Source organism: Amblyomma maculatum, chromosome 3 (assembly GCF_055883805.1).
Source record: "Amblyomma maculatum isolate TAMU_Amacu chromosome 3, ASM5588380v1, whole genome shotgun sequence".
In the NCBI taxonomy this organism is placed as follows: domain Eukaryota; kingdom Metazoa; phylum Arthropoda; class Arachnida; order Ixodida; family Ixodidae; genus Amblyomma; species Amblyomma maculatum.
This window is the reverse complement of record NC_139346.1, coordinates 133345208-133372539: the sequence shown is the minus strand read 5'-3', so window position 1 is coordinate 133372539 and position 27332 is coordinate 133345208. Positions and strand designations below refer to the sequence as shown.

Sequence of the window (27332 nt, the reverse complement as noted above, 5' to 3'; positions counted from 1 at the left end):
CAAGAGTTAAGCCCCAAATGGGCAGACTTTTCTTTTTCTTTTTGTCAGTGTTTTTCATTATGGTGGAGTGGGAGGCTCAGTGCACTAAGTGACATACCGCCTCAGCAACCAAGCCACTGCTGGCAATTCCAAATGCACCACAAACTTAGTACTTGAGTCTAATACCTGCTCGATACCCGGAAACATGTGCAAAGAAAGTTTCCAAGGTAGGCTACCCCCTTTCTAAGTGGCTTAACCGAACGACCTTAGGCGCCAGGAAATGGGCGACCGAAGTTCATTGCAAAATACCCTCGAAGGTGTTTACATTCACCGGGCGTGCTTCCCAGATGGTCCCGGGCAAACCATCGCGCGAACATTCCGGTTTTCGGCTCGACGTCGTATTCGCGCGCAACTGTGACGTTGGACAGAGTGAGCCAAATTCACACAGCCGAGCGACCTTATCGAGCGCGATGAGGAAAGTCTCTTCTTCCTCCGGACTGCTCGCACAAGTATTTCGTCGCTCCAGGGCATTTTTACGGAGACTCGTCGGAGCCAGGAGAAGAGCGAGCTGCTGCTTATCTAATCGGCCGGTATACAGACCCTCAGGCCACGCGCACTCGGAGGTCGCCTGATGCTTTCGCGTGGTACTGCGGGAGACGGCGAGGAGGGCGGGAGGCGATAGCCATCGTCAGCTGCAATCCTGCGAGCCGAGCGCGGAGCAGGCAGTCCTTTGCCAGCACAGGCGAACGTGAAGAGAGCATAAAACGCGATCGTCGGGTCGTTCAACAACCTTTCGCGAGAGTCCTTGCAAAAGGAAGGTAAGATGAGAAACAAATAATTGGACTAAGATTTTAATGTGAACATAGGCCGATATGCAAGGAGTACAAAGGTCACAGGAGTTGGTTGAATGAGCCCCTGTTTTGGGTCCACAAATTACGCGCAGTGAGCCGCATAACGTTCTTGTTGATACAGCCGTACGGGGGGGAAATGATGGGAAGAAAACAACGCTGAAACAATGTTCGATGCGGCAGAAGGGAATTTAACCATGTGGGTGATTTTTTTATTTTTTTATTTTCCTTTCTATACGTTAGCGTCGAATCTTTCTGAACGTCACGCTAAAGTGTGCAACGGCAGAGGGTGCTACTTCTGAACAAGCCATGGGGGATGTTTCGCCTGGCTGTGCTGTGATATCTTTTTCATTTTTTTGTGCAGTGATAGGACTGAATGACATGTTACGTTAATTGAAATGGACGTTTGTTGCATTAGTAGTACTAAAAACATTTATTTCGCAAAGGGAAAGTTTGGGCATGGGGTGTGCTTGGAGCTTCAGTGGTCGGTTTTCACTATTCCGGGATCCCGTTGGCTTCCGCCGCAACTTTGGCCCTCGCGTCACCAGCATAAGCTGTGTCCTCGGGTCGGAGTCAGTTAGGAAGGCCTCCCACATCTGGAACGTCCCCTTTCCCCAAAACACATGACTTTTCGATACAGCTGCCACCGGCCATACGTTTCAGTCTAGATGCTCCGAACTCATGTCGTCCTCCAGAAGAGCACAGGTAGACGTTTCGCCTCGTCCGCATAACCAACCGCACCTCACACGATCGACTTCTTTATCCCAATAGGAAGGAACATCTGAATACCCGTCATCGTGACCCAGTGGATGGGGAGTTCAGCTCTGAGACCTGAGGACACGGAACGTTCGCACAATCCTGACCATGCATGGCGGCCATTTTTGATGAAAACGAACCGCAAAATGCGCTCATGAGATTTGAGATGATTCCCGCGTTTCTTTCCACATTTTTTTTCTTTTTCCCCTTTCCCCACGACGCCATTCAGGGGTTTTCATCGAGAAGTGAAACAGCTATGGTACCCCTTTCATTCCCTTAAAAAAAAAAAAAAAAAAAAAAAAAAAGGAACAATTTTCAATTTTCCCTGAACATGGTTCGCACTTCGCATTTAACGAACCTGTCGCAAATACAGCGCTTGAATGGATGCTATGAACTGCGGCCTTTCGTTTTATCTGACGCCGTGTAGAGGCAGGGGACATCCAAAATATTCACTGCAATATAACATTATTCGTTCCTTCGCTCAATAAAAAATAAAGCCCCTAAAACAAAGCTTTTTAAACCTCCTCTTATTCTATACTGCTCAGAAATAAGTTCGCTCCACAGCGCTGTGGCAAGAGTACATCTGCTTGTTCCTTGTGAAACGCCTGACATGGCAAACAAAATCATCACCACTGTTAACCTGTGGGTCCGATGTGCAGTTACCGATCAGCCAATTTCCCGTTCGGTTCACGACTGAATGTGGATAGCTTCGATCGCCGCTAAAATATAAACTTTTAGAAAATAGCGAACGCTATGAGGCGCATGCCAGATATTTACCGTCACTAAACTACCCATGAAAAGCTATTTATTAAAATAAAAAAAAAAAATGTTCACGAGCAGTACGTATCCCACCAGTCCAATCCGCAACGAAAAATTATTAAGCTATAGCTTAATAACTTTTCGTTGTGGTACTAATCAAGCTATAGCTTGCTGTAGCTTGATTAGTACCGATCATATCGACGAAGGTCTCATCCCCCTCAACTCGGTGCACGCCAGAGCACAAGAAAAAAAATTAGAACGAGTCGCAAATGTGCCCCACCACGCCTAGTCCAGGCCGCATTCCTTGCAAGCTTCCGATAGATGGGCACATCCCCCAGCATCAGCATGACGTCATCTGACGTCATCGGGGAGGTTTGCGCACAGGGATGTGTCACCCTAATCGGTCGCGAGCGGTCTCCAGGAGAATTTTTTTTAATATTTGTAAATTACAAGCCCCAAGCAAAGCTTTTACATTTGACTCAAATACTCGCAAAGAACACCTCTATGGATTTTTTGCATTAGAATATTCCCTCAAATGCCATTTCAGGGGCCATTTAAAGCGATTTGAACTAAGTCGCGTTAGTAAGAGGGTTGTGTTTCCTTGGCACATAAATTCGCTTAGGGTTATGATGGCGCATTTCATACCATGGACTTCGCGCCTAGCTGTTAACCCGTCAGATTACACCGCGTTGTTCGGCGGAAAATACCAGTCCAGAGAAATTGTTTAGCAGAGTCATTGTCGAGAGCCTAAAGGAGCAGCAAGCACCTGAAAACTGCCATGAATGAACAGCATGGTAAAGAACAGCATGCGCCAAAACAGCACAGTGACGAAACAACCCAGGGTCAGTATACAACACAGCGACCAAATAAAATACAGCACAGAGACAAAACATCTGAAGAAAAAAACAAAAACACAGTACAACGCACCCCATTATATGGCGCAGCGTTGGATAGGGCGTATGTAGCATGCAGAACAAGTCGCATGCACTATATATCCGTCGCTTGGTTGGCTTTGATTATCTATTTTTCTGTTTGATGTGAGCGCAGTCTGTGCAATCGAGATATGAGGTTGGCCTAGGCATTCACTTTCGCCTGCTTTTATTATTTCACTTTTGCTTACACTGTCTAAGCCACATAGCCGGGGAAATTTTGATGAACTGATTTTTACTGAGACCACAGCGCAGTTCCTATGTTTAATTATCGTCGAGTACCCGAAATCGTTATGAAGACTGATTCTATAGCGCAGTGATGCCTAATTGGGAGGTTGAAAAGTCGCACTTCTGGCAACCAGATGACCAAGAAATACGAGCATATTGCGGGCAGAAACGCTGTTTTTTTCCTAACCTACCAAAGCAGTTTTTCGCCGTTTCGGTCACCGATAATCGTTTATATCGCCACCGGGATAAGACAACTATAGAGAAGTGATGGAGTCTTTTTCATCAGAAAAACAGAAACGTGATGTGTATACGACAGACTTCTGCTTGCTGGTTGATAAAGAGGTCTCGCTCCTTGATTATTCGCTATCCTGTCTTTAGATGAAGAGGAGGCGGAGGGCGACGGTCAGGGTCATTCTGGCAGGAGTTCGTCGCGTGATAGATGATTTTACTTTTTTTTATTACGCAAGCTTGCCATAAGACATATTATAAATACTCATGTAAATTATTTTTCGTAAGGAACCGGCGAAAGCTCCTGCTCTTATCGTTTTCGGTGAGAAATTTGGAGAAGTCCTCTTCCCTTGTTGCGGTTAGTCCCACTTCCTGCAGAATCTGTGTCCTTGATGCCATTGTCCCTCTACAAGCCCACAACAGGTGGCGAACATCCACTTCTGCAGTTGGTGTGGAACACTTTGGGCATGTGGTGGGTCCGATGTCTTCTTGAGATTCCCATCGGCATGCTACCGACGGAGTAAGGGCCGGTCCAGCCCTTACCCCGTGTTTCTTCGCCTCCTTACGAACACCATGATGTGCCCGGCGTCACTTAAACACTTTGACAGTACCTTCTCCGGGGAGTGCCCGCACTGCGAGGAAATGTCCTCGGACCTCTTCAACGTGGTGTGGGCATGCCCCTCCAACCCTGCCTTTGTACCTAACCCAAACCCCACCAGGGAGGACTGGGAGGCAACCTTACTCGCCTGCTCCGACCTGAAAGCCCAAAAGGCGTTGGTCAAACGAGCAATGGCGGTAGCGGAAGCCACTGGAGTCCCGTATTAGGGACTCCACTTAGTGTTTGTGAGGGGAAGGGCATTAAACCTAACCCCATAGCAACCTCCATGTAACTATTTTTAATAAACGTTTTCACCACCACCACCCGCCCCAGCTCTCCTTCTAAGGGAAACCTCCTCTAATCTCGTTAAGTTATGAGGGAGAGGAAAACACCAGATGGAAGGAGGGCACGTGTACCTTTCCTTAAAGAGGATGCTAAGATGGGAAAAGCGGAGCGGGCATCAAAGGGGAGCCTGGTGGGGGGGTGCATTAGTGTTTGGAACTTCGTGTGTGAGGTGGTCAACCTTTCTCTGCTGAGCGTGCTACCAACGTGGCGAAGGCATACGACAACGTGTTATATGCCAAAATTCTTAGCATCATGGAATGTATACATAGGCATTCCCTTGCAGGTTATAAAAGCAGTACATATTCTGCTTAAGGACGGGACGTTTTCTATCCAGACAAATGGAAAACAAATTGGCAATTACGCCTCGAACAGAGGTGTGCCACAAGGGTCCGTGTTAGCATCTTTGCTATTTAATATCGCACTGATTTCATTGGCGCGGAAGTTATCTGATACCAGAAGTGCAGTTCATGATTTATGTAGATGATGTCACGATTTGGTCTGCTCATAAACAAATCGAGAGACAGAATCTGTATCTGCAAGAGGCTTTTGCCATAGATGAGTACGTCTAAAATGCAGGTCTGAAATTGTCACCTCAAAACTCCAGCTACATTCACGTTGCAAACAAGAATGAAAGAAAACAGTTGGCAACGCAAAGAGTCACCGTAAAGATTGGAAATCAGGCATTGCAAGAGGTGGACGAGTTGAGAGTTCTTGGCCTAGAAATTCACAAGTCCGACAAAGGAACACAATCGCTCCATAAGGAGAAAAGTAGCAGCGACTTCCTTAACTTTGATAAAACGCATTTCGTCTAAGGGAAGAGGAGCTCGAGCGGACATTGTAAGACGTCTTGTGCAATCCATGTTACAGCCGAGGATACTATACCAGGCCCAATTCCAAAGACTAACGAGGCGATAGTGGGCGGAATTGGAAACAATAAATAAAAACGCAATGCGTACAATCACGGCCTTACCAAAACTTACCTCTATCCCTGTTCTCCAAGAATTCGCACAGCTGAATACGTTGACAGAATTAATTGAACAACGAGAGGCTACAAGAAATATGAAGCGAAAATACGTTATGCCCATAGCATCCTTGTATGACGAAGTGAGAGTGCAACCTCCAACAATGGATGACCCTGCTCCGTGGGAATTCACGACTATTGCGATAAACAAGGCTACTCGGCTTCGTCGCAAAGAAAAGCTGGCATCTCGATTTCTGGTTGATGTACTTCCAGGTACCTGTATTGCATATACGGACGCATCGATTATAGAAAATGGCGGTAGAAGAGCTGCTACTGGCTCAACACACCGTGAACCAAAAGTACATATTGAATACGTATCAGAATACCCGGACCTTCTTGTGATAAAACTTTATGCAATCCGCGATGCTATAGAGGTCATAAATAAAATAGATTGCATAACAGAAGCCAACATCTATACAGACTCCTTAGCCGCCATAAAACAATGGAAGAAAGTGACAAAAACACCATGTATAACCCAGGAAATCAACGCACTCAATAAAAAAAAAAAAAAAAAAAAAAAAACATACATTGGACGCAAGACGATGCTGAGATGAATTTACGCATGCACCCCTTAATTGCAAGAGCTTTCGAAAGTGCTCTCGGCTCGTTTGTATCGCGTGACGGAGGTGTATTGTGTGTTTTATGCGAGTGCGCTCGTCTGTGTAGTATCCTTCCGTTTGTCATTCATCGGTTTTCGCGCTGTACCATCCACATATAGCATGCCTTTTCGACATTCTGAAGAACTGATGCAGCTTTTTTTTTTTTTTTAACAGCCAGCTAAAAATCTTCTTTGCTTAAAGCAAATGCTGTCTCATACAACATCCCCACCCCCCTTCCCCACGGTATAACGAGCAATATACGACCTCCCGCGCTAGAATGTAGGGACTGCATGGATTCTAAGCAGACGACCACTTTATTCTGCTTGTCAGTGGTGGTCGAAACATTTATTTCCTGGAGTTTCAAAATTTTCACATTGATTTTGAGTAAGAATTTCTTGCAAGTTTTCTAAAATCTTGGAGGGAAATAATAGTTGGCAGCATTACACAAAGGTTGGGGCGAAAAATTATGAAACCCGTGCTCTCACACCAAGAGCAGAGCGCCGACTGTTTCCAGCGCCTTATCACGTCGCTCATAAAAACACGGATATCTTCCTATCACTCCTGCGATCAGACGACTTTCGGACAGATATTTATAGCATTACACGCCAACTCTTGCCGATTTCGCCGGCTCGCGGCTGACCGATCGAATTCTCGACGCAATCGCGCGACCTTATTAAGAATCTGGGAGCTTTTACTTGTCACCTGCCAGGCAGATAAATACTATCATTCTTTCAATGTTGCTACGAAAAAGGTTTGCTAATTTTCGTTTCGTTCACTTGCAAAACAATTTTATCGTTTGTTCATTTTATCCGCTCCAGTCAAATTTTGAAGCGAAAACAGGACTCGTCTAGTCGAGCGAGTTTCGTCCTGTGCACGCCGAATGACCGACCTTGACCTAAGGCGCAGCGCGAGCAGCCGGAGCCGCTCGCTCCGGCTCCGGGGCCAGCTTCACTCGCTTCTTTGTCTTTAGTTCTACTTCGCACGAATGCTGCTTCTTCTTCACACGCCTGCCAAACTGTAACCGTAGCGGTACATATATGTCCTCAAATGTACAACAATGCCTAACACGCAGCCTTCCATCCCTTGCCTACCCTATCCCTCCACCGCGCTGCATTGCCTGACACAATGCCACGCAGCCTTCCAGTCACTTGCCTACCCTCTCCTTCCACCGCCACCGCTACCTACGTGGCTCGCCTACTGGGACCTCCGCTTCAATATGTCTTCGACACCTTCATGTCGGGACCTGGCTGTGATCTTCTTGAGGTTCGCAGACAGCTATGGAGGAGTCGCGCGCTGAACCAGCGTTTCGGCTGCGTTTTCTTGACGGTCTGACAATGCTTAACCGACCTTCCGCTCTGTGAACTATATGTTCAGCTGGGTCTAACCCCAGCAGCCAACGCCCGCTTCCAACAAGACTTTGGAGACAGTCCGTTTAGAGAGTATGCCAAGTATGCGACAATCTATGGTTCCAGCGCTATTTAAACCCGGTGAGTGGTCCCTTGATTCGTACGCTCCAGTGATTTGAGCTAACGCTAGATATTTGGTTCAGCAGCGTTGAATATGACTGAACCGCTATAGGAGAATAGAGGGGGGGGAGCGAAGTATCTGTCACATTTTTACAGTTGACACCTGAACCACGCCTTGAAGGAAGGGAGGAAGGTGGGAAGGAGGGAAAGCGGAAAGAGAGAAAAATGTGTCATAGTAGAGGGCTGCGGAGTAATTTGGGCCCCATGGGGATCTTTAAAGTGCACTGACATCGCAAAGCTCTCCATTTCGACTCCATCGAAATGCAGAAGCTGGTAATAGGGTTCGAGCCCGAGTACACCGGTATAGTGGTCGGGCGTCTTGACCACTGCGCTCCCGCGGCTACATTTAAATTTTAATTTGGATCAGAGGAAAGTAAAGGTGCAGTATCTGTCACAGTTCTTGACGGACACCCCAACTGCGCCGTAAGGGGTGCCTTGCTAGGTTGGTAGAACGGGCTAGGTGGGAAATCATATTTGGGAAAAACAGCGTGCCGTTAAGATGTGGGCAGTGAAATATACGACGACAAAGGGAAGAGACACCGCCTCAACTATATCCTCCTGACACCCGGAATGCATTGGGTGCACAGATTTTTCTTTAACTTTCAGAATAAGTCAGTATGGTTATGAAGGTGAAAAGTGTTAAACGTTTTTTGAATAGCCCTGATAGTATCGGCTCAGTGCGATGTCCAATATATTGGACACTGGGATTCTACCCGTTCTTTTTTCACCAAACGCGTATGTATTTACATGCCGCAAATAATGCTCTCAAACCCGTGTGCAATTTTTTTTATTAACTTCTAAGGTAAAATGGTGAAAAAGAACGTAAAAGCGAGCCTTCGTCTGCTCAAAAAAAAAAAAAAAAAAAGAACTTTCGCTTGCTTCACTTTCTGTGGGCAATTTCAAAACATCTTCTGTCCTTTGTAATGCAGAAGAAGAGCGGGCATTTGGTGCAAAAGAACATTGTTTTATATTACAAAATTATAAAATTTTTAAATTTATAATTTATGATGGTATAATTTATAAATTTTAATTTTTAATTAACATTATAAATTATAAAATTATAAACTTGAGTCAGCTGTCTCATCAGACATGCGAGGCCGGTCTGCTACACAACAAATAGAGGCGATTTTGTCCGCAAGCCGCTAAATAGCAACAATACTCGTCTGCTATTCATAACAAGGCCGTGGCAAAAGCGCGGTCAAAATGACCGGGTTGAGTCCCAGCGTCCAACACAGTGGACACGCGAAATCAAAGGACGCATGAATAAAAGTAAGCGCTTGAACAGTTTAAATTTCTTATTCTGCACATTCGTTGTTGTATTACCTTTAATATAAAATCAAAGATATGCTTTGAAAGCAGGTAGAAATACGAGAAAAAGGACTTACTTCGCCGACAGGTGCCATCAAACGCCGCGCCGCTGATTGTCGCCCTTTTGAAAAGTTTTGGCGGGAATTTGAACAATGCGTTTTCATCTATGTTGCATAGATGGCGCTAGCAGGTGTCCAATATACTGGACTGCAGGGTTTTATGAGGATGAATGCCTTGGCATAGGAGTACTGTCTGATTACTTAATGTCCAATATATTGGACAAATCCCCATAGCCGGGTCTCAGGAGGATATAGGCCTCCGCCCGACTCCTATCACGTTCCGAACACTTCAGACAAAATCCTGGGTACGGCGGTGGCTTTTCGACCCACGTAAAATCCAGACTCTGGTACCTTGCGTTAGGCTATAACAGGCACCGTCTTGAAGCATGCACTGGATTCGCTGCATGCATTACTAAAACTGCTTCTGCTGTATGGATTCTGCGCAAGTGGCTTGCTGTCGGAATAGAAATGTACAAGCGCTACTCTTCCATATGTGCTTCACTAAGCAGATATAGTTGCGCAATGCTATTAGATGTGGCGGCAGATGGTGTCATGCTTAGTTATTCACCTTCACACTGAATTCTGCATCACCTTCACACTGAAGATACAAAAGTCAATTGCGAGTGCAAGTCGTCGCCTCTCCTCCTGGAAAAGGTCGATAACCATATACACGAAAACAAAGGCCGATAAAAGCTCGATGACCTCTACACGCCTTCTCAGCGAGCAGAACGTGCCCTCAAACTGGAAACAAAGGTCGCGCGAGGTCATGCCGTGTGGGCCGGGTCTGATCAAAAAAAGCGGAAGCTCTCAATGAGCCGCGCCGGAAGCGGCAGCGGAAGCCGCGCATTAACGCCCCCTTTCGCTGCGAGGCACTGTTCTTCACAGTTCGCGTCCCTTCACTCCAGTCGTTAGCCTGCAGAGCAGCAGGAGCACGAACTCCACAAGCCAGCGTTCCAACAGTTGGACACCGCGACACACGCCGAAGCCGACGGAGAGGACGTCAGCGATAACTATATTCAAGGCAAAAAACGCGCCAGAAGATTTTTCCGAGTATTCGAAGCTCCTTACGTTTATTTCACTCATCGAGCAGCGAGACCCGAGGGCTGCTCCACCCCATCCATCCTATCTTCCTATCTGGTGAGCTGTTTCCGAAATCTTCGTTGAGTGTCTGGGCAGTCTAGACACGGCAGCAGTGACTCTGCAACTCTGTTCCTCGGCCCTATATAAGCTTTATCGCTGCGTGTCTGCATCACAGAGCTGCGAGGCCAACTTATCTAATCGGTGAAAGCGGCGAAGGAGACGAAGGACGGGTCAGACCCCCTCACGCTGAGCAAGGGGCGAAGGGGCTCGGCTATCTTGCGTGACCGCTGACGAACTCGCCGGCTGATTGCCAGCGCACGATTAGTGATGCACGTGGCCAGGCGACGACATGAGCGTGGAGTCCATGGCTACGAACGTGTACTTGTGTCTCTCTGCTATTTCTCCTTGCGCACAGTTCATTTTTATTTTAAAGACGCGTGGATATGCCGGGTTGGCTCAATGCCTGTATGGCTCTCGGTAGCTGAGTTACAGTGCTCATTATGTAACTTTACAGTAGGCAATTTAGTCTTTTAGCGTAACGGAGACGTACTAGAGTAGACGTAACGGGTCCTTTTACGCACGCAAAAGAATCCGCTCCTCCTGCCTCCGGAAGACCACCTCTAGCTCATCCTGCGCACACTGAACCCGACTACTACCACCACGCATACGTCGGCGTAGAGTGAATTGGTAGGCGATAGTATACATCTCTGCTGCGCTAAGTGTCTCTATTTAGATTTATCATGTGTTATCTGCGCTGCAATAATATTCAGGAGTTTTGAGGCGCTTAATTCGCCGGCAGTACTGGAACACGTACGAGTAGAATAACAGCGCTAAGCACTCCCTTGACAGCCGCGTTTGTATAGAGTTGCCCTCCGACTGGGCCGAAATAATGCTTCACTACGTGCTACTGCATAACCGATGGAAAGCGGTGACATTCCGGAAGAGTGCCGACTATTGACAACAAACTCATGTTAGGGACACTAGCTGCTTTCGAGCGGAGGACCTGCATATATGTAATGCGCAGAAAAATAAGCGGGTTGGTCCGCTGCCGTAACGAAGTGAATTATTTGGACAGGAGAACGTAGCGGGTGCCGATAGAAAACTCATGCTGGTGACATGACGAGATCAAATTTCCTCATTTAGTAACGTGACCGCGGTTTGCGCAGGCCATGGGCTGGCAAAAGGTCAGTGGGAATGACGTTTGTCCTGCGTAGACGCAACTAAACTGATGTCGATAATGGAGGGTCACGCTTTTACCGAAGGATTTCCCAGTGCATATAGACCATGCAACACCGTATTTACAAACAAAGGGGGCGCTCGCGGCGTCGCAGCCGACTGGGGGTGAAAAGTAGGGTTAGCGCCAATAGGAATACATGGAACCGAAATATTTCTAAGCACTTTTCTAATTTCACGGGACACTTATGATGTCCTTATTCGGTGCAGAGTAACCGTGAACATCCTATAAAAGATAGTGAAAGTATGAAATCTCATGACCGAGGCGAAGTACTTTTAAAATGTCGTGAAACGTATGGAGGTGCGAGTTGGGAGGGCGACCCATAGAAACACATGTAAACAGAACTTACCGCAACATTTTTCTCGTTTCGCAGAGCATCAGAAGTGGTGACCGGTCGTTAAACATTGGCCAGCGCTTTAAGAGGTATGCTGCGTCATTTCGGAGGCGGTATACTTTTAAAATTCCCTAAATAATCTATGCTGTGAATCCGGACACCCCCAATATGCTCATGTAGCGAATCGTGTAGTTTCGATTACAGTCTGATATGCTACCGCATGGAGTAAATTAGCTTGATAATACTGTCGCTCAAGTGATACATCCTAGACAGAATTACACTTAAAAAGCAGTTGTCAAACGCCATAAGACAATACGGACCGAACGAGATTCGCGCATTGCAGCAGACGACAGCGCAGCTGGCGATACCCACCGCGGCCGCCTCCAGCTCCGGAGCATCTGGCGCCGGTGGTGCATTGTTGTCTGCAACCATGCGCGGTCAGTTTATCGTGCTGTGAACGCGGTCCCGCAAGTCATCAGACTTCCAGTACTTGTCTGCAACATGATGTCGGGGCGTGATACAAGACGTTCACTAAAAAATTAGAAGGGTTCAACGCTTCTGAACCGAGAAAATGTTGCGGTAAGTTGTGTTTACATGTGTTATTATGGGTCGCCCTCCAAACTCGCACACCCCTACGTTTCGCGGTGTTTTAAAAATACTTTGCCTCGGTAATGAGATTTCATACTTTCACGATCTGTTCTAGGATGTTCATGGTTGTTCTGTGCTAAATTACGACATCAAATGTGCCCTGTGAAATGAGAAACCTACGCAATACGTCATACGAAACAGTCTGCCGATGAGCCTGCATTGGAAGCTGTAACAAAGCCAAATCGGCGTAGCTTCAATTGTTATCCGCACAAGCATTGCTTTTTCAAAGCTGCACAGCACTTTCACGCCAAAGGGGCTTTCATATATAGCCAGGGTAAAGCGAAACATTCAGAGGACGAGAGAGCATATACGCCTTCGATATGCTAACCAGGAAAGAGCAGCATTGAAAGTTTTGTCCGTCTATAACCACGCAACTGCCACATTTATGCGGATGATTCCGCTCTGAAATTTAAAAAGGAAAAAAAGAAAAGGAAAAAGGAACGTAGCCTTAGGTATCGACCGCGCACTCTGAGTGGCCAAAAGGGTAGAAAACATGGAAAGTAATGTTATATCATAACTCACAATTAGATGCCCTTTTTATATATTACCGATAATGGGGATGCTTGATATTAGCTCAGAGTAAATGTATTTCATTCAAGACAAGGTGACTGATCCATGTGGTCTGATGATGAGACATGCGTGTCCATGTGAAGTAAGAAAAAAAAAGAAACATTGCAATGATTACATGCCAGCCCCGGCATGTCTGCAGTACGGACCTGGTTGGTGCGGTAATATATATGTCACCCAATAACCTTCAGAGCAAAATAAAAAAAAAAGAAAGAAAAAAAACTGAGCGCCCAACGTGGGGCTCGAACCCACGACCCTGAGATTAAGAGTCTCATGCTCTACCGACTGAGCTAGCCGGGCGACATGCGACGCGCATTCTATTTTACTCATAATGAAAAGCTACCAGAGCGCTCTTTTTAACATTGATATCATACGTAATTATTCGCAATTCATGCTTAGAACATTACGTGTGCGACTGCGATTCAATTTTCATGACGCCATGCCTATAATAATATTTCCAACTTCCACGTCTTGGTCTGAGCCCCCAGCCCGCATGGGATGATTTTCGGACTAAAAAAAATGACTGACCAAGTTACTACTGCATGAATATTTCAATGAAAAGCTGCATCCCTGATGCAGCTCACGCTCTCTCTGTTCGAAACTGCGAGCTCGATGTTTACTACATTGACAGTCCGGGGAGCGGTGAGCTTCTAGCCGAGGCTCCCTTTTCCTTCCGAATTCGCCCTTTCGGAGATTCTAGGCAGGGAATGAAGCTATATCGAGAGAGAGAGAGAGAGAAGGGGGGGGGGGAGTGCCTCGAAATGAGATTGGATGCTCGAAAACTTAAAAGCCCCCCAAGGGAAAAGTGCGAGGAGTGGTATGCTCGGAACGTAGAACAGGAAAGTGCCGCGACTGCTACTACTTTGTGACGACAGTCTTTACAGACTACTATGACATCCGTTCTCTTTCATATCCAGCTGTTCAGTGGGCGGCAGAGTCAGATAACGACAGGGTCAGCTGCGTGCGCAGCGGGACCGAACTCAATTCCTCCACAACTTAATTTTCGCTGTGAAAAGTGACAGCGAGCCACCATCCGGAAACTCTGTCGGGCGGGCGGCGGCCACGAAATTTACGTTCATTCATCGTCGATCTAGCAAAGCTAAATACGGACTATAGCTATAGCCGGTCAACCAGCCGTTCGCCAAAAAAAAAAAAAAAAAGACGGTTATGATATATGGCGATCAGTACGGGTGTCAGCGTAAACCAGTCAGATGCACTATTGCTTCCAGCTTTCACTCACCCCTTTTGAATCGCCTAGCCGGTCGCATTTCCATGACGCCGAAGTCGCTGTGCATCATGTATTTCTTTTTTCTTTTGCTAACAAAAGCAGCTTCTTCTTTAGGCCTAGCTCTTAGGCCTAATAGGTTTCATCGTTTCATCTTGTACGTGGTACATAGAAATGCCGTCGAGATACGCCGGTGTGCTTCCGCGCTTGCACATAGTTTGCCCCGCACATTCCTCCCACATGGGCTGGTACTTATTTGTATCACTTATTTTTTAATTGCCGCATGGGAAGTCGCTGTGCATCGTGCATTTTTTTTTCTTTTGTTAACAAAAGCAGCTGCTTCTTTAGGCCTAGCTGCTCCTCTTGTTAGGCCTAATAGCTTTCATCTTGTACGTGGTACAGAAAGCACTACGTCGAGATACGCCGGCGTGCTTCCGCGCTTGCACATAGTTCGCCCCGCACGTTCCTACCTCATGGGCTGGTATTTCTCTGCATCACGTTTTGTCCGCTTTCTTTCGTCGCGCGGGAGAGGGCGGCAACGCACCATTTGTAATCTCATTCGGAATCCTCGACATATCTTTCTGCCACCTCTGCGCACCTTGCTTAGAGTAGAATCGGCATGTTTTCCACTCGAAATTACATCGGACAGCAACCAAGGTTGACCAGTATTCTTACCTTTTACAGATGGGTTAAATTTCGTACAGCACTGGAAAAGCTGCAGTCGAACGCAGATGAGGTACAATGATGCGCGCTGCTCGCGCGCGTGTGTATGTGAGTGTGTGCTCGTGCGCATCACTGGTGTGGTCGGCAGTGGTCAGATATATGTCAAACTGGTGTGTTACATCCAATATAATCAAGAGGTCTTGGCCAAGCTTAATCGACTTCAGCGGAGGAATTATGGGCAACTATATGAGCATTTTCTTGTGGCAGACGAAGACTGCACCGAATGAGAAAAATATCTTATGTACAGTGAGATTCTAACACTTTATTTACAGAAAAAGGGTTCTATGTGTTATGGAGTAGAAAAAAAAATATATGTATGAATTGACCCTTGTGCTGCTTGCTCGATATGCATGGTAGACTTTCTTTTATTTGTGGCAGTAACTGTTTGAAAAGTATCATTCATATGCTTTGCATATACATGTGCATTTGCTTTTTCGTTTGTGCACTGTATGATTCGTGCCGTTTTGTTTATATTGCCAGTTGACTTTTTTAATTTAAGATGCGAAGGGCACGCCAAGTTGCACTTCGCAGCTTTTTCTCTGGTCCTTTTCGATGTCAGCATGGGAAATAATTTGTTTAAACAGTTATTTTCAAAGGGAAGCATATGTGGCTGTCCCCATCTCACACTTATAAATGCATAAAAAAGCGATCAAGCTCTCACTACCCTGCAGTCGAATATTCAGGCGAGAGCTTAATCTCAAGCATACCAAGATTATTAAGTGGTATCTCAGCACTAGAATTAAACGCGTCTAGAGTATAGGCTCATGGGAGCTTTAAATTGAACTTGTCCTTCCGATTACTTCTATTTCATACAGCATGTCCTGTGTCTTATTAAGCTAAAAAAAAAAAACTGATGGTTTTTCTATAATCAAACCGAAGCGGTATTGTTGATGGTTGTCTGTACAATATAGAAATGCTCTCATTTCGTGCTATTTATCTCAAAATGTTCAGAATAATTATCGTTTGAGCACACAGGCTCGATTACTTCTATTTCATACAGCATTTCCTGAGTCTTATTAAGCTAGAAAAACAGCTGATAGTTTTTCTATAATCAAACCGAAGCGGTATTGTTGATGGTTGTCTGTACAATATAGAAATGCTCTCATTTCGTGCTATTTATCTCAAAATGTTCATAATAATTATCGTTTGAGCCCACTGGTTCAATAAGCGAGATTTCAATTTGATACTTGTAGAACGTCAAAAAATGCATGTGAAGAGGTGTGCATAGACACATTTCTTTCCACGTGGGCTCACCGATAATTAATCGTTGATTTCGACTAATGGGGAATGAAATGCCCTTAAACGTACTTTTTCAATTGAAAGTTTGCCAGTACATTGCTTTTTATGTTGCTTGCTAGCACCCTGTTCACCTGTGCATTATTTTCTACCAACTCCGACGACGTCTCCTAACAGGAGAACATTATATGCGTATAAATAAATACGCTTGCAAAACACAGGACACTGACTACGCTATACAGCAAAATCTTATCGTCGCATGCTGTGCCGTAAAAGGGGCAACATCATGCTCGCTCCTTCTTCCGCACTACAGCGCCCACGGTCAGGTCAGTGAACATGACCCGTGGTCTGTTTCTTCATCCGATTCGCGCAACCGAGTTGCTTCGTTCGTGGCCAGTTAGAACGCGCTAACATAGCTAGATAGCAGGCAATGCATAGTAACGTTACAGTTTCCGAAGAACTACCCATTAGCTACCTCGGCACGATAGAAAATTATTCGAACATTTCGAACGGCATCTAGCGCTAGGCGTGTGTGCTTTTCTGCTCTCCTATCCGTCAGCCGATCCACGCCATATTTACTGGCTCTCCTGGAAAACCTTCCATCCTCCAATCCCTCAACTGCGCAGGGATACCAGACCAGGATACAACTAAGTGATCAAGAGGCGGCAACAGTCCAGGAGACACGTTATGGCTGCTTCTCTGCTGAACCCGGCCGTGCTGCAGGAGCTTGCGCTGAGCTGGCTGCGCGAGGACCAGCCCAGCCTGGACGTGGGCTTGTACGTGGTGGGTGAGGCCGACACCACCGCCTACCTGTGGTGCAAGAGCCCCGGCGTGCTGGCCGGAGTGCCGTTCGCCAACGCCGTCCTCTCGCAGCTCGACTGCGACGTCAAGTGGCTGCGCAACGAGGGCGAGTGGCTGCACCCCGTCGCCAAGGTGGCCGAGGTACAGCGCGTGTGGCACACACATAGGATTTTCACATGAAGCATATTCCGTGTTCAGCATGATACGCATGATGCGCATGTACTACCGTTTATCGTTGCCGTCTATTGCTAGCACACTAAGTCAGTACGCATGCGCAAGCCGCCTTGAGGGCACCAGATGGCACCCCGTGTCTGTCATATACAGACGCATCCGGAGCTTCGCGGGTAATCAGCACTCGCGCCCCTGACGGCAAGCAGCAGCGCACTTTACCCACGCTAACGTGTCTATGTAGCATTACCGCGTTCTCCATGACATCATTGCATTTCAGGCTGAAGCTGTGGTCCTAAATTCTCAGTCCTTCGTCTGTATGCCTACAACGTAGTGTTTTTAATGAGCTTAGTCACCTCAGCTGACTCTTGACACTGAGCTGAGGATGTACTAATGCAAAGCGAGTGGTTAAGGTCGCTCCGTAACGCAGGTGACCGGGCAGGCTCGGCGCGTACTTCTGGCCGAGCGCGTGGTGCTCAACTGCCTGTCGCGAGCCAGCGGCGTGGCGTCAGCCGCCAGGCGCATGCGCGAGGTGCTCAACGGCATCCACTGGGATGGCGTGCTGGCCGGTACGCGCAAGACCACGCCGGGATTCCGCCTGGTGGAGAAGTACGCTTTGCTGGTGGGCGGCGCCGACACTCACCGTTACGACGTGGCCTCCATGATCATGCTCAAGGACAACCACCTGACCTCCGTCGGATCCATTGAAAAGGTATACCGCGCGATGTTCTTTGTTTCTGACAAAGTATGTACCTCGCGTTGCTGAGACCCGCAGTTTGGGGTGATGATAGCTAAACCTAGTTGAGATCACACTCAATTGAGCGGAGCTACAGCATCATGATATTATCCAAAACACTTGCCAGGTATAGACTTGACATATACATAATATACTGCTAACCGTTATTTTTGACCACGACCAGTAAGAACAGACATTCACCGAATTCAAGACATGTATTTAATGTACGCATACATAATGAACAATTCGACGAAGAGGCCGACACCGAATCGTCATGTCAGCAATGTATGGCTCAGTGCGGCCTTTTGAACCGTTCTGAAGTTGGTTATTTCACCACGGCCGTAAGGATCGAGTGCCGCTAGTGGGTGGCAGTTACAAAATTTTGTTCGTGCTTGTACAGTCGCCCGTTCCGGGGCGTGAGCGATCATTACTTATTATACTTATTGGCGAGCCTTAAGATTGGTCAGTGTGGTTTGCTCAGTGGAGCCTCCTCTTGTTACGAGAGATAGAAGTTTGGAAGTTTCCTGCTTGTACCATAAGTTTACGTAGTACTCATGAAAACAGTAGCGTTTCCCTGCCAGTTATAGTGGGCTCTAAAAGAGCATGGAGGCAACGTAGATTGAATTTAGATTAAAATAGATGGCTGTGTACAAATTGCCGAGACAACCTGCCGATGCTGTTTCATTCTGAATCCAAGTCGTTGTTACACCTTTAAAATACTGACAATGAGATAACGGTGCTCGTGGTAACGCCAACCTGCCGGTTGAAGAAGCACGTACTTTGAACACTATAGGTTTCCAGCTGCCTCTTGTAGGCCAGGTCTATGGTGCCGCCACAACGTCCCGATTACCCAAGATGTTCATACACAATGCATTTTTAAATTGCCGATGAATTCAAATCACCCAAAATCTTATAACGTCTTGACATTACCCGGCTTTCAGGACGAACTGACTCGATCACTTCACCGCCTAAGCGTTTTTGTCCATGCCGGAGAGCTCTCAGCAAGACAGAGAATCAAATTTTAAATAGAAAGCCTTTCTTAGCTCATGGGCTGCGGAAGCGTTAAACGTTCGCAGAAAATGTTCACACGAACTGACACAAAGCTGTCTCCACAAGGAATCGAACCACTATCTCTCCGATCACAGCCTAGCGCGCAAACCGCACCACGGCAGGCTCGTTAAATCCGATCGTAATTCTCCTTGTCCAACGTGAGGATGATAGTAGCGACGGGCTGACAATGCAGTTGTTAGAGGTAATGGTAATGGTGGTAGCGGCGACGAAAATGAGTGTATTAATTTATAATCATGGTATTAGTAAGGATGACAATACAGTTTAGCGAAAATAGTCGTGTAAAGTGGGTTTCACCATTTCCGTTCTTAAACAGCAGTCCTGTATATTTTATTGGTTTGGATGGAGCGCAAGCCCAATTATTAAGCATGTTAAAGATATATCTTGATAGCACCGAGCTTGGCGTTCATTTAAAGAATGTTGCTTTAATATGTGTTCTATCTTTGAAGCTATTTTACCGCACCCAGAAGCGGAGGGTGATTAAAACATGCGGTGTGTGCGTCGCAGGCCGTCCGCATCGCCAAGAAGATGGGCGGCTTCACCCGCAAAGTGGAGGTCGAGTGCCGATCGGTTGAAGAAGCTCAGCAGGCCGCGCGAGCCGGAGGAGACATCATCATGCTGGATAACTTTGAAGCAAAGGCGAGTATTCGGAGCAAATAAGGGTGTATACGATTGCTGTTAGCACCAGCAGTGGCAGCAGACAACAGACACGTTAATATACGCATCGACTGCCCAAGAGATCTGTGATGAGCAATCCTTTTACGTCTTAGTAACTCCTTTCCTAGTACTTGGCATCTCATTATTGTTCCGGTGTCTTTCTATAGTGCCACTAATCGCTGCCGCGCACGTCGGCAACAAGTAATATTGTTACGACGGAGTTTTACGTCGGAGCGCTGCACAGGTCGAGGAGGCAGAGAACTCATCTGGTCAACAGCTGCGAGTCCGGCACGGGCACGAGAGTCTCCTCGTCTTTCTCAACGTCCTTTTCTATGTTTTTCCTCTTTAGGATTGTCACATTCCCCCCCGGGACAGCCGAAGCCCCCCTGGGCGAGGAAGTTAGTCGTTCCCACGTGATCGGCACGGTTTCATCCGGGCGACATGAGCGAGTTTCGTTGTAGCTGAGCGGCGACCAGTTGCGATCATGCGTGCGATTTCGTAATTCAGGTCACTGAAACGGTCGAGGACAACGTAGGGGCCAGCGTAATGCGCCAACATTTTCTGGGCAAAACTACGTTTCCGGAGAGATCATCAAAGCCACACTATAAGTCACCAGGTGCGTAAGACGCATGGCGATGCCGTCTGTCGTAGCGAGCTTTGGAACGCTCTTGCGAAGCCAGAATCCGCAAACGGGCTAGACGGCGAGCTTCTTCGGCCCGACAACGTTTCGGCGATGCAAGGTTCGTCATGGACGGAATAGGGAAGAATGGCGTCGAGGGAATACCGAGGATCACGGGCATAGAGAAGAAAAAATGGGCTGTAGCCGGCAGTCTCATGTGTTGCAGTGTGGAAGGTAAACATTATAAATGGCAGTATTGTATCCCAGTTCTTGTGGTCTGGTGCAATGTACATAGAGAACATGTTGACGAGCGTGCGGTTGGTGCGCTCCGTCAAACCGTTGGATTGAGGGTGGTATGGTGTGGAGTGTCGAAAATGGGACGAGCACAAACGGAGAGGCTCTTCCACAACATCTGCCGTAAACTGCCGACCTCGATCACTGATGATCACTCGCGGAGGTCCATGGCCCAGGATGATGGAACGGAGCAAGAACATGTACACGTGGTGAGCGGTGGCTGAAGGAAGAGCGGCCTTTTCGCAGTAGCGGGTGAAGTAGTCGACACAAACCACGATCCAGCGATTTCCATCGGAAGATTTCAGTAATTGACTCATGAGGTCGATTCCAACTTTCTCAAATGCACCATGTGGTGGTCACAGGATGCAGCAGACTTTGTGGCGTGGACGTAGGACGTTTTGCACCGTTGACACTCAGTGCAGCTCGCCACATATCTCTCAGTCGTTTGGCGCATCTTCGGCCAATAAAACCTGTCGCGGGCATAGTGGAGGGTTCGTGAAGAGCCCAGGTGACAAGAAGTGGGGTCGTCGTGCATGGCACGCAGGATGCACGAGCGGTAACTCTTGGGAACTACAAGTAGAAAATTCGTGCCGGTGCTGGAGTAAGCCTTTTTGTACAGAGGGCCATCACGAAGATAGAATGAGCTGGGAGCTGTAGATTCCCACGCCGCAACAAGCAGTGGCTCGAGGCTTATGTCGGTCTCCTGCGCAGTCCGCAGAGCCGAGGCGCCAGGAAACTCGGGAACAGAGATGTGATCAAAGTCAGCAGAGCAAAGGCAGTCTGCATCGGCATGTTTGCGGTCACTCTTGTACGAAACAGTGAAGTCGTACTCCTGCAGACAAAGGACCCAACGTGCCAGACGACCAGATGGATCACGAAGGTTGACGAGCCAACACAGAGCATGATGGTCCGTCACAACCGTGAAATGGTGTCCATATAGGTAGCACCGAAACCGTTGAACAGCGAAAACTACAGCGAGGCACGCTAGCTCCGTAACAGTGTAGTTACGCTCAGGTTTGCTGAAGGAACGGCTTGCATACGCAATTACATGCTCGCCGGTTGCCGACCGTTGCACAAGCACAGCACCAACACCAATCCCACTTGCATCAGTGTGGACTTCCGTCGGAGCGGAGGGGTTGAAGTGCCGTAGTATGGGATGTGACGTAAGCAGAAACTTTAGCTGATGGAAAGACGCGTCACAATATAAAGAGAAACAGTATGTCTTCTCCGGTCTTGCTGATATGTCCTGGAACCAGTATCTTGAGCCAGGAAACTTCTAGATCACAACCTTCATTTCTACAAACTTTATATCAAAACTCTGCATGAAAGTATGAGTCACAACATTGGAAGTCAAAACGGAAGGCACAGCAGTGCCTTTTAGAACGGGAACTTTTGTTACCTGACGCGTTTACCACATGTTTGTGTTGGTATTTCAATTTATGCTGTCGTTAGTGCTCTGTAGCTCGTACTGAAGACGCTCACAAGAAGACGTACGTCGACAACAGAAAATAATAGCCTTAACAGTCACAAAATGTCAACTCCTCAGAGCGAGGCATTGGTCGCTTGCACGATTTCTTGGAATCCAAAGCGTGCGCATATGAAAATTCGAGTGTTTGGTAATTGCCATTGAACAAAACCGACGCAACCAAATTTCAATGGCGTTAAGCGCTTCTACTCCAATGTGAACACTGTTAGGAAAACTCCGTCACGGCGGTTTACGTTTTCACACATTTTACAGAAACTTACCATTTCCCTTTACTTGGTCATGTACGGTCTTGAGAAATATGGTATACAACACTCAGCCGGTGGGTGAGCCCGGGAAAACTGCATTCTAACGTCATCTAGCGACAGCTATCAGGAATCGAGACAATTGTGGCGGGCCCCATTTTATCCTAATGCATGTGTCGCTTACGCTGTCCCTGTAGCTGTTGCTAGATGGCATTTCGATGGAGTTTTCCTGAGCTCCATCCCCGGCTGACTGTTATATACCACTTTTGTTCACGACTGTACCTCATATTTAGAGATTTAGACTACCTGCCTGGACGCAATGTATTGGCGCTGAGGCCTCAGCCCGGCCAATGAACATTTCGAGACTGCCATGTAATTCCGGACGTGCTGGACGAGGCCTCGGGTGGCATCACGCCCGAGAATGTGACCCAGTACGCGGTGCCTGGCATCGACATCATATCCTTGAATTTGCTCATCCAGGGCTTAAGACTGAATAAGTTTTCATCGCCGTGCACCACCGATATGATCCAAACAGATGACGTCGATGGTTGACGACATGCAGGACAGGCTTCCTGGGGTCTTGCGATTTGATGTCGGCTATTTGGATATGCTCAGTGGATACGTTAGCTAAAAGTGAAGTCCGAGGTCACAACACTCTGCCCCCCCCCCCCCCCCCCCCCCGCAAGAGCGTTGTCTCATGCAATAGATCTTTTGCAGGACCTGTCTCCGGCCGCGCAGAAGCTGAAGACCGAGTTTCCAGGCGTGCTGGTCGAAGCCTCGGGTGGCATCACGCCCGAGAATGTGACCCAGTACGCCGTGCCTGGCATTGACATCATATCCTCGAGCTTGCTCATCCAGGGCTATCCAACCGTAGACTTCTCACTCAAGGTGCAGCCGCCCAAGAAGCCTGAATGCTGAGCTCACGGCAGAAGTGGCATTGTCACGCAGGTTCTTCTACAAGCGAATAATCAAAATTCTTTCGGTTCATTGCTATAAATATCCTCTTGGGTCACTATACAGGTAAAGGTGATGTAACCAGCTTTTCTCATCATACAAATAAAAGAATTGTACCCGACAATTCATATGCACAATTGTAACATTGTTGAAATGATTTCGCGGCACAATACACATTTAAAGCTGTACATAAGGCAAAGTAGTTTAAGCAGCAGACCCATGCATAGACAATCTTACAGCAAGTCAGTAGTCATATGGATCCTACTTCACCTGCTAAGTGATGAGTCAGTTTTAACAGTGTGTCTTTTTTAAACCCGATGATTAAAACTCACAACGGAAAAGCGCACATTACAGCTGTTATGTTGACCGCATAACTGCCCTAAAATGATAGATATACTGGATTTTGCAAAGGCCAGATGCTTCTGTTATTCCACCTATGGGCACTATGTGAACACAACAGAAAACAGCCGTGGAGACCACCTGCAGAATTGAAATGTTGCAATTGTGCAGCAGTGCACTGTAAATAACCTTCTTGGCTATATAAATCAAATACACTGGCGATGGTACTTATTGCGTTGTGGGGTGTTACCTCTTTTGGCACCAATTGCTTGTGCATAGCCTGCATGTCCCAGCGGCCTCCCCACATGATTTCACTCGAGCGCTGCGTGACGAACGGCGAGAAATTCGGGCTAAGGCGTGAAACATCACTCATTTTCAAACGGGAGCTGCAAACTTTCACGCGCCAACTTTCATGTGCAGGCAGCTTATGTTCCCGACGGCACAATCCCGAAGTTAGTTGTCGACCACACTGGGCGCCCGAATTGCAATCAGTGGCAGACACATGGGCGCTAAGAAGCTTCGATGTATTTCGCGCATCAGCGTCATAAAACGTTCATAAAGAGCACACGAGACCGCAGTGTAGTGATGCGAACAAAACAAGAAAAATGTTTCTTCGAGTAAAATGGTGATTGAAGTTGTGAAGTAGGCAACGACCCAATCATCTAAGCCCAGAAACTGCGAAAGTCGTGAGTGGTGCCTGATGTACAGCGTCTAAGTGGAAGGCCTGGCCATGCCGCGGAAGGGTGGCTGTTGCGGAAGGGGCAGGATGGGAGTGTTAAGCAGGATCCACCACTTGTGGCGCTTGCAGAAGTCAAGATGGAGCTCTGTTAACTTGTAGGTCTCGACGATCACCACGGCGGCCATTACGAGCAGGGCGGCGTAGTAGCTATATTGGCCGGGCCCCTCCTCGAGCATTATGTGAGACGCGGCCATGGAGAGGAAGGCGTCCAGGACGTACACGAACACGTTCACCATGTCGTAGTTCTCCAGGTTGCGCGCCTTGGTCAGCGAGAAGAGGTACGCGAAGCTCACCTGCGCCCGGAACCAATGATGCCCGATGGTGGATGCAGAACTAAGACAAAGGTCGGTTTTTCTACTCGCAGCAGCGTGGTTCACTCTAGCTGTGCCACATGCTTTCAAAGCTCCCGAGTTCTTGGCGATGTTGGAAAAGGTTCCAACAAGTTGCACATTGTCCACGAGTTGCTCGGCACATGTTACTTTGCCATCTACAAGAGCGGTATAAAATTGTGCACAACCTTATGTAAGCGCCAGCATTTCAATCTTATTTTTACGCGCTAACTCGCACTGTTCTAGACCGATAATTGTGCGCGAAAGTAGCTTTAATGTAAGGATGTCGTCATTCTTGTCAGCATTACATATCTCCAGGCTTTTTCACGTGCTTCGAAGGAAGCTCTTCTCATTTCGAAGAAAAGGATAAATTTCTAACGCAACCATCCGCACTTCATCACTCATTGATAACTGTCACAATTTGTACGAATTCTTTTATGTCGCACCAAATATTTCCATAACTCCTTCATTCCCAGCACATCTAAAAGTTGTCATCACCTTCTTCGTGCCATTGCTGAAATTTCGGATGTCATTACCTTTCGTGCTGCTGTCATCAAGCTCTTCTGCTATAAATTAACGATGTATCTCTGCTATCGATTTTCCCGCAGTTCGTTGTTTAACATGTGTGTTGCCTCACTGCTGATTTTGCACATACTTTTTGCGCATAATTCGGGAACATTTATTGTATAATGGCCATTTAGTAGTATGTTATCTTTCACCGTATTGCGTTTTACTGTTTTGTTTCAGCCCTACTCCCCTCTGTAATGCCTTTAGGTCTTGAGGGTAAATAAACGGAGTTTTGGGACTGAGACATGTGCTGCGAGCACAGCCCAGTGTCCAGCAATGCAGCGCCCTTAGACCTCTTATTGGTAAGGTCTATATGCATGGTAAACAATACACTGTATTCATAAGGAAAGTAGAGTTGCAGGTAGCCGGCAGGCTAGCTAAAGATTTAGTACACTAGAGGACACCTCGCTGAGTGCATCGATGATACCTGCGAACCGCTCCGCCCACTCACCTGCGCCAGGAGTACCATGGTGCCCATGTCGACGTCACTGTATAGACGCTTCATGCTGTCGAACATGACGACGAGCACGCTCGACGCTATCAGGCTGACGAAGGAGAAGTGGAAGGCCTGCACCACACTCGGCACGCCCGCCACGGCGTCGTTGAACTGGCGTACCGTGGCGCGAAGCACCGATGCCGTCATGGTGAGCACGCAGCCAGCCATAAAGCGCCGCGCCGCCATCACATCGGCGGCACTGCTGTAATGCCGCGCGTAGCCCAGCAAAGTCAGCGCCAGGACACCCATGCATAGCGGTAGGATGCGTCCTAGGGTGGCGCCCTCTCGAGTCAGGCATATCGGCACGACGGAGAGCACGGGCCCCAGGCTGCTGACTGTGAATGCGTCCACCACGGTCAGGAAGCGCAGCGAGAAAATGCGCGCGAACAAGGCGCCCGAAACTCCCACACTTCGCATGAACAGCAGCGGCTGCACCGACAGCGGGCCGTACGGCTCGGCGACGCCCGACATGAGCGTCATGCTGCCCACAAACACGCCCTCTGAGAAGTGGAAGAGCAGCTTGGGAGTCGGAATGGACGGGTTCAACTTGACCAACACGTCCAGCAGCACCCAGAAGACGCTCGCACTGGCCGCCAGTAGCGTAGCGTCCCATGAGAATGTGGCCGAGCTCAATGGCTCCGCCTCTTCGACTGTTTCGGCCTGGTAGAAAGGTCGTCGCGAGACGGTTGCCTCACTCAACGCCATCGACATTTCGGTGGCGATGCTATGACGCAGCGCCCGCGCAGCGGTCCGCGACGCCCGGGATGCCCGTGATGCCGTCTCGGAGAAAAACCGCGACGTGCGCGACGCTTCGCGCGACATCTTGGTGCTTGGGTCCGAGACGATGCCACGCGGAGGGCTGTGCGACATTTTTTCAGCGCTAGGATGAAAACTGGCAGTAGACGTGTGGAACAGCGCTGGAACTAGCTGGAGGTTGCGGGACGTCTGACGCAGCCGAACGTGAGAACGGCAGTAGCTCGTGCCGAGAAAGCACGGAAAGCGCGAGGATTCCCTTTCCGATTCTTCTTCTTCACAATAATGGACCCTGACCGTGCGCGAGGAGGTGTCAGGAAGAGGAGGATAAAAATTTTGGTGATACACAGTTAATTATTAGGCGTCGAGAGTACCAGAGTAGCAAAGTATTTTTACTTCCTTTTGTTACTATTTTAATAGGTAACCATTACTATACTACTAGACATTCAACACTTTGTCGAACTCGGTACCAGTCTCTCGCTGGTAAACCGCCAAGAAAAACGACGCCAGTGTTTTTGCATGGTTTAATCAGTTTAAGCTGAGTTAAACATATATTTTTTTTATTATTTAGCAGATCTTGTATCATAGCAAACCCCCATATGCATTGAGGCTACGAACAGCGCTTATCAAAAAGGGGCTAGAATATCAAGCTCTCAGTGAAGAACTGCTGAGACTGACTGAATCACTGTTCTGATGAAGTGTTTATCACAGGAATAACCTGGAAAATAGGCTACAGAGGTCATTGCAGGGCGGTACAAATCAAGATGGGAATTTCGTCATGAATGATCAAATCACGTCGCACCCATAGTTGCGCAATATCCTTCCCTTTAACGTTGGCAGAACGCATGCTACAC

The 27332-nt window shown here is 47.7% G+C and overlaps 2 protein-coding genes and 1 non-coding gene across 4 annotated transcripts; 1 reads left to right on the top strand and 2 right to left on the bottom strand.

The window, feature by feature from the left end:
* The first annotated feature begins 623 nt into the window (after positions 1–623).
* Positions 624–23521, top strand: LOC146196089 (nicotinate-nucleotide pyrophosphorylase [carboxylating]-like). 2 transcript variants are annotated; one of them, XM_084598091.1, is made up of 5 exons: positions 624–797; positions 16857–17172; positions 17630–17911; positions 19511–19642; positions 23019–23521. In XM_084598091.1, the coding sequence occupies exons 2-5, from the start codon at positions 16918–16920 to the stop codon at positions 23217–23219; spliced, it is 870 nt and encodes a 289-aa protein (XP_084454217.1). In that variant the 5' UTR covers positions 624–797; positions 16857–16917; the 3' UTR covers positions 23220–23521. The 2 variants fall into 2 exon arrangements, with proteins under 2 accessions (XP_084454217.1, XP_084454216.1); XM_084598090.1 differs by lacking the exon at positions 624–797 and adding an exon at positions 10074–10320 and having other exon boundaries at positions 23019–23516.
* On the bottom strand, positions 13274–13346 carry TRNAK-CUU (transfer RNA lysine (anticodon CUU)). The gene has a single exon. It is a non-coding gene; the product is annotated as a tRNA-Lys (tRNA).
* Positions 23522–24002: 481 nt separating the features above from the next.
* On the bottom strand, positions 24003–26595 carry LOC146196088 (uncharacterized). Its single transcript, XM_084598089.1, has 2 exons — positions 25681–26595; positions 24003–24626 (listed from the first exon to the last, which is right to left on the bottom strand). Exons 1-2 carry the CDS (start codon positions 26593–26595, stop codon positions 24306–24308), a joined length of 1236 nt encoding a protein of 411 aa, XP_084454215.1. The 3' UTR covers positions 24003–24305.
* Between the last annotated feature and the right edge of the window lie 737 nt (positions 26596–27332).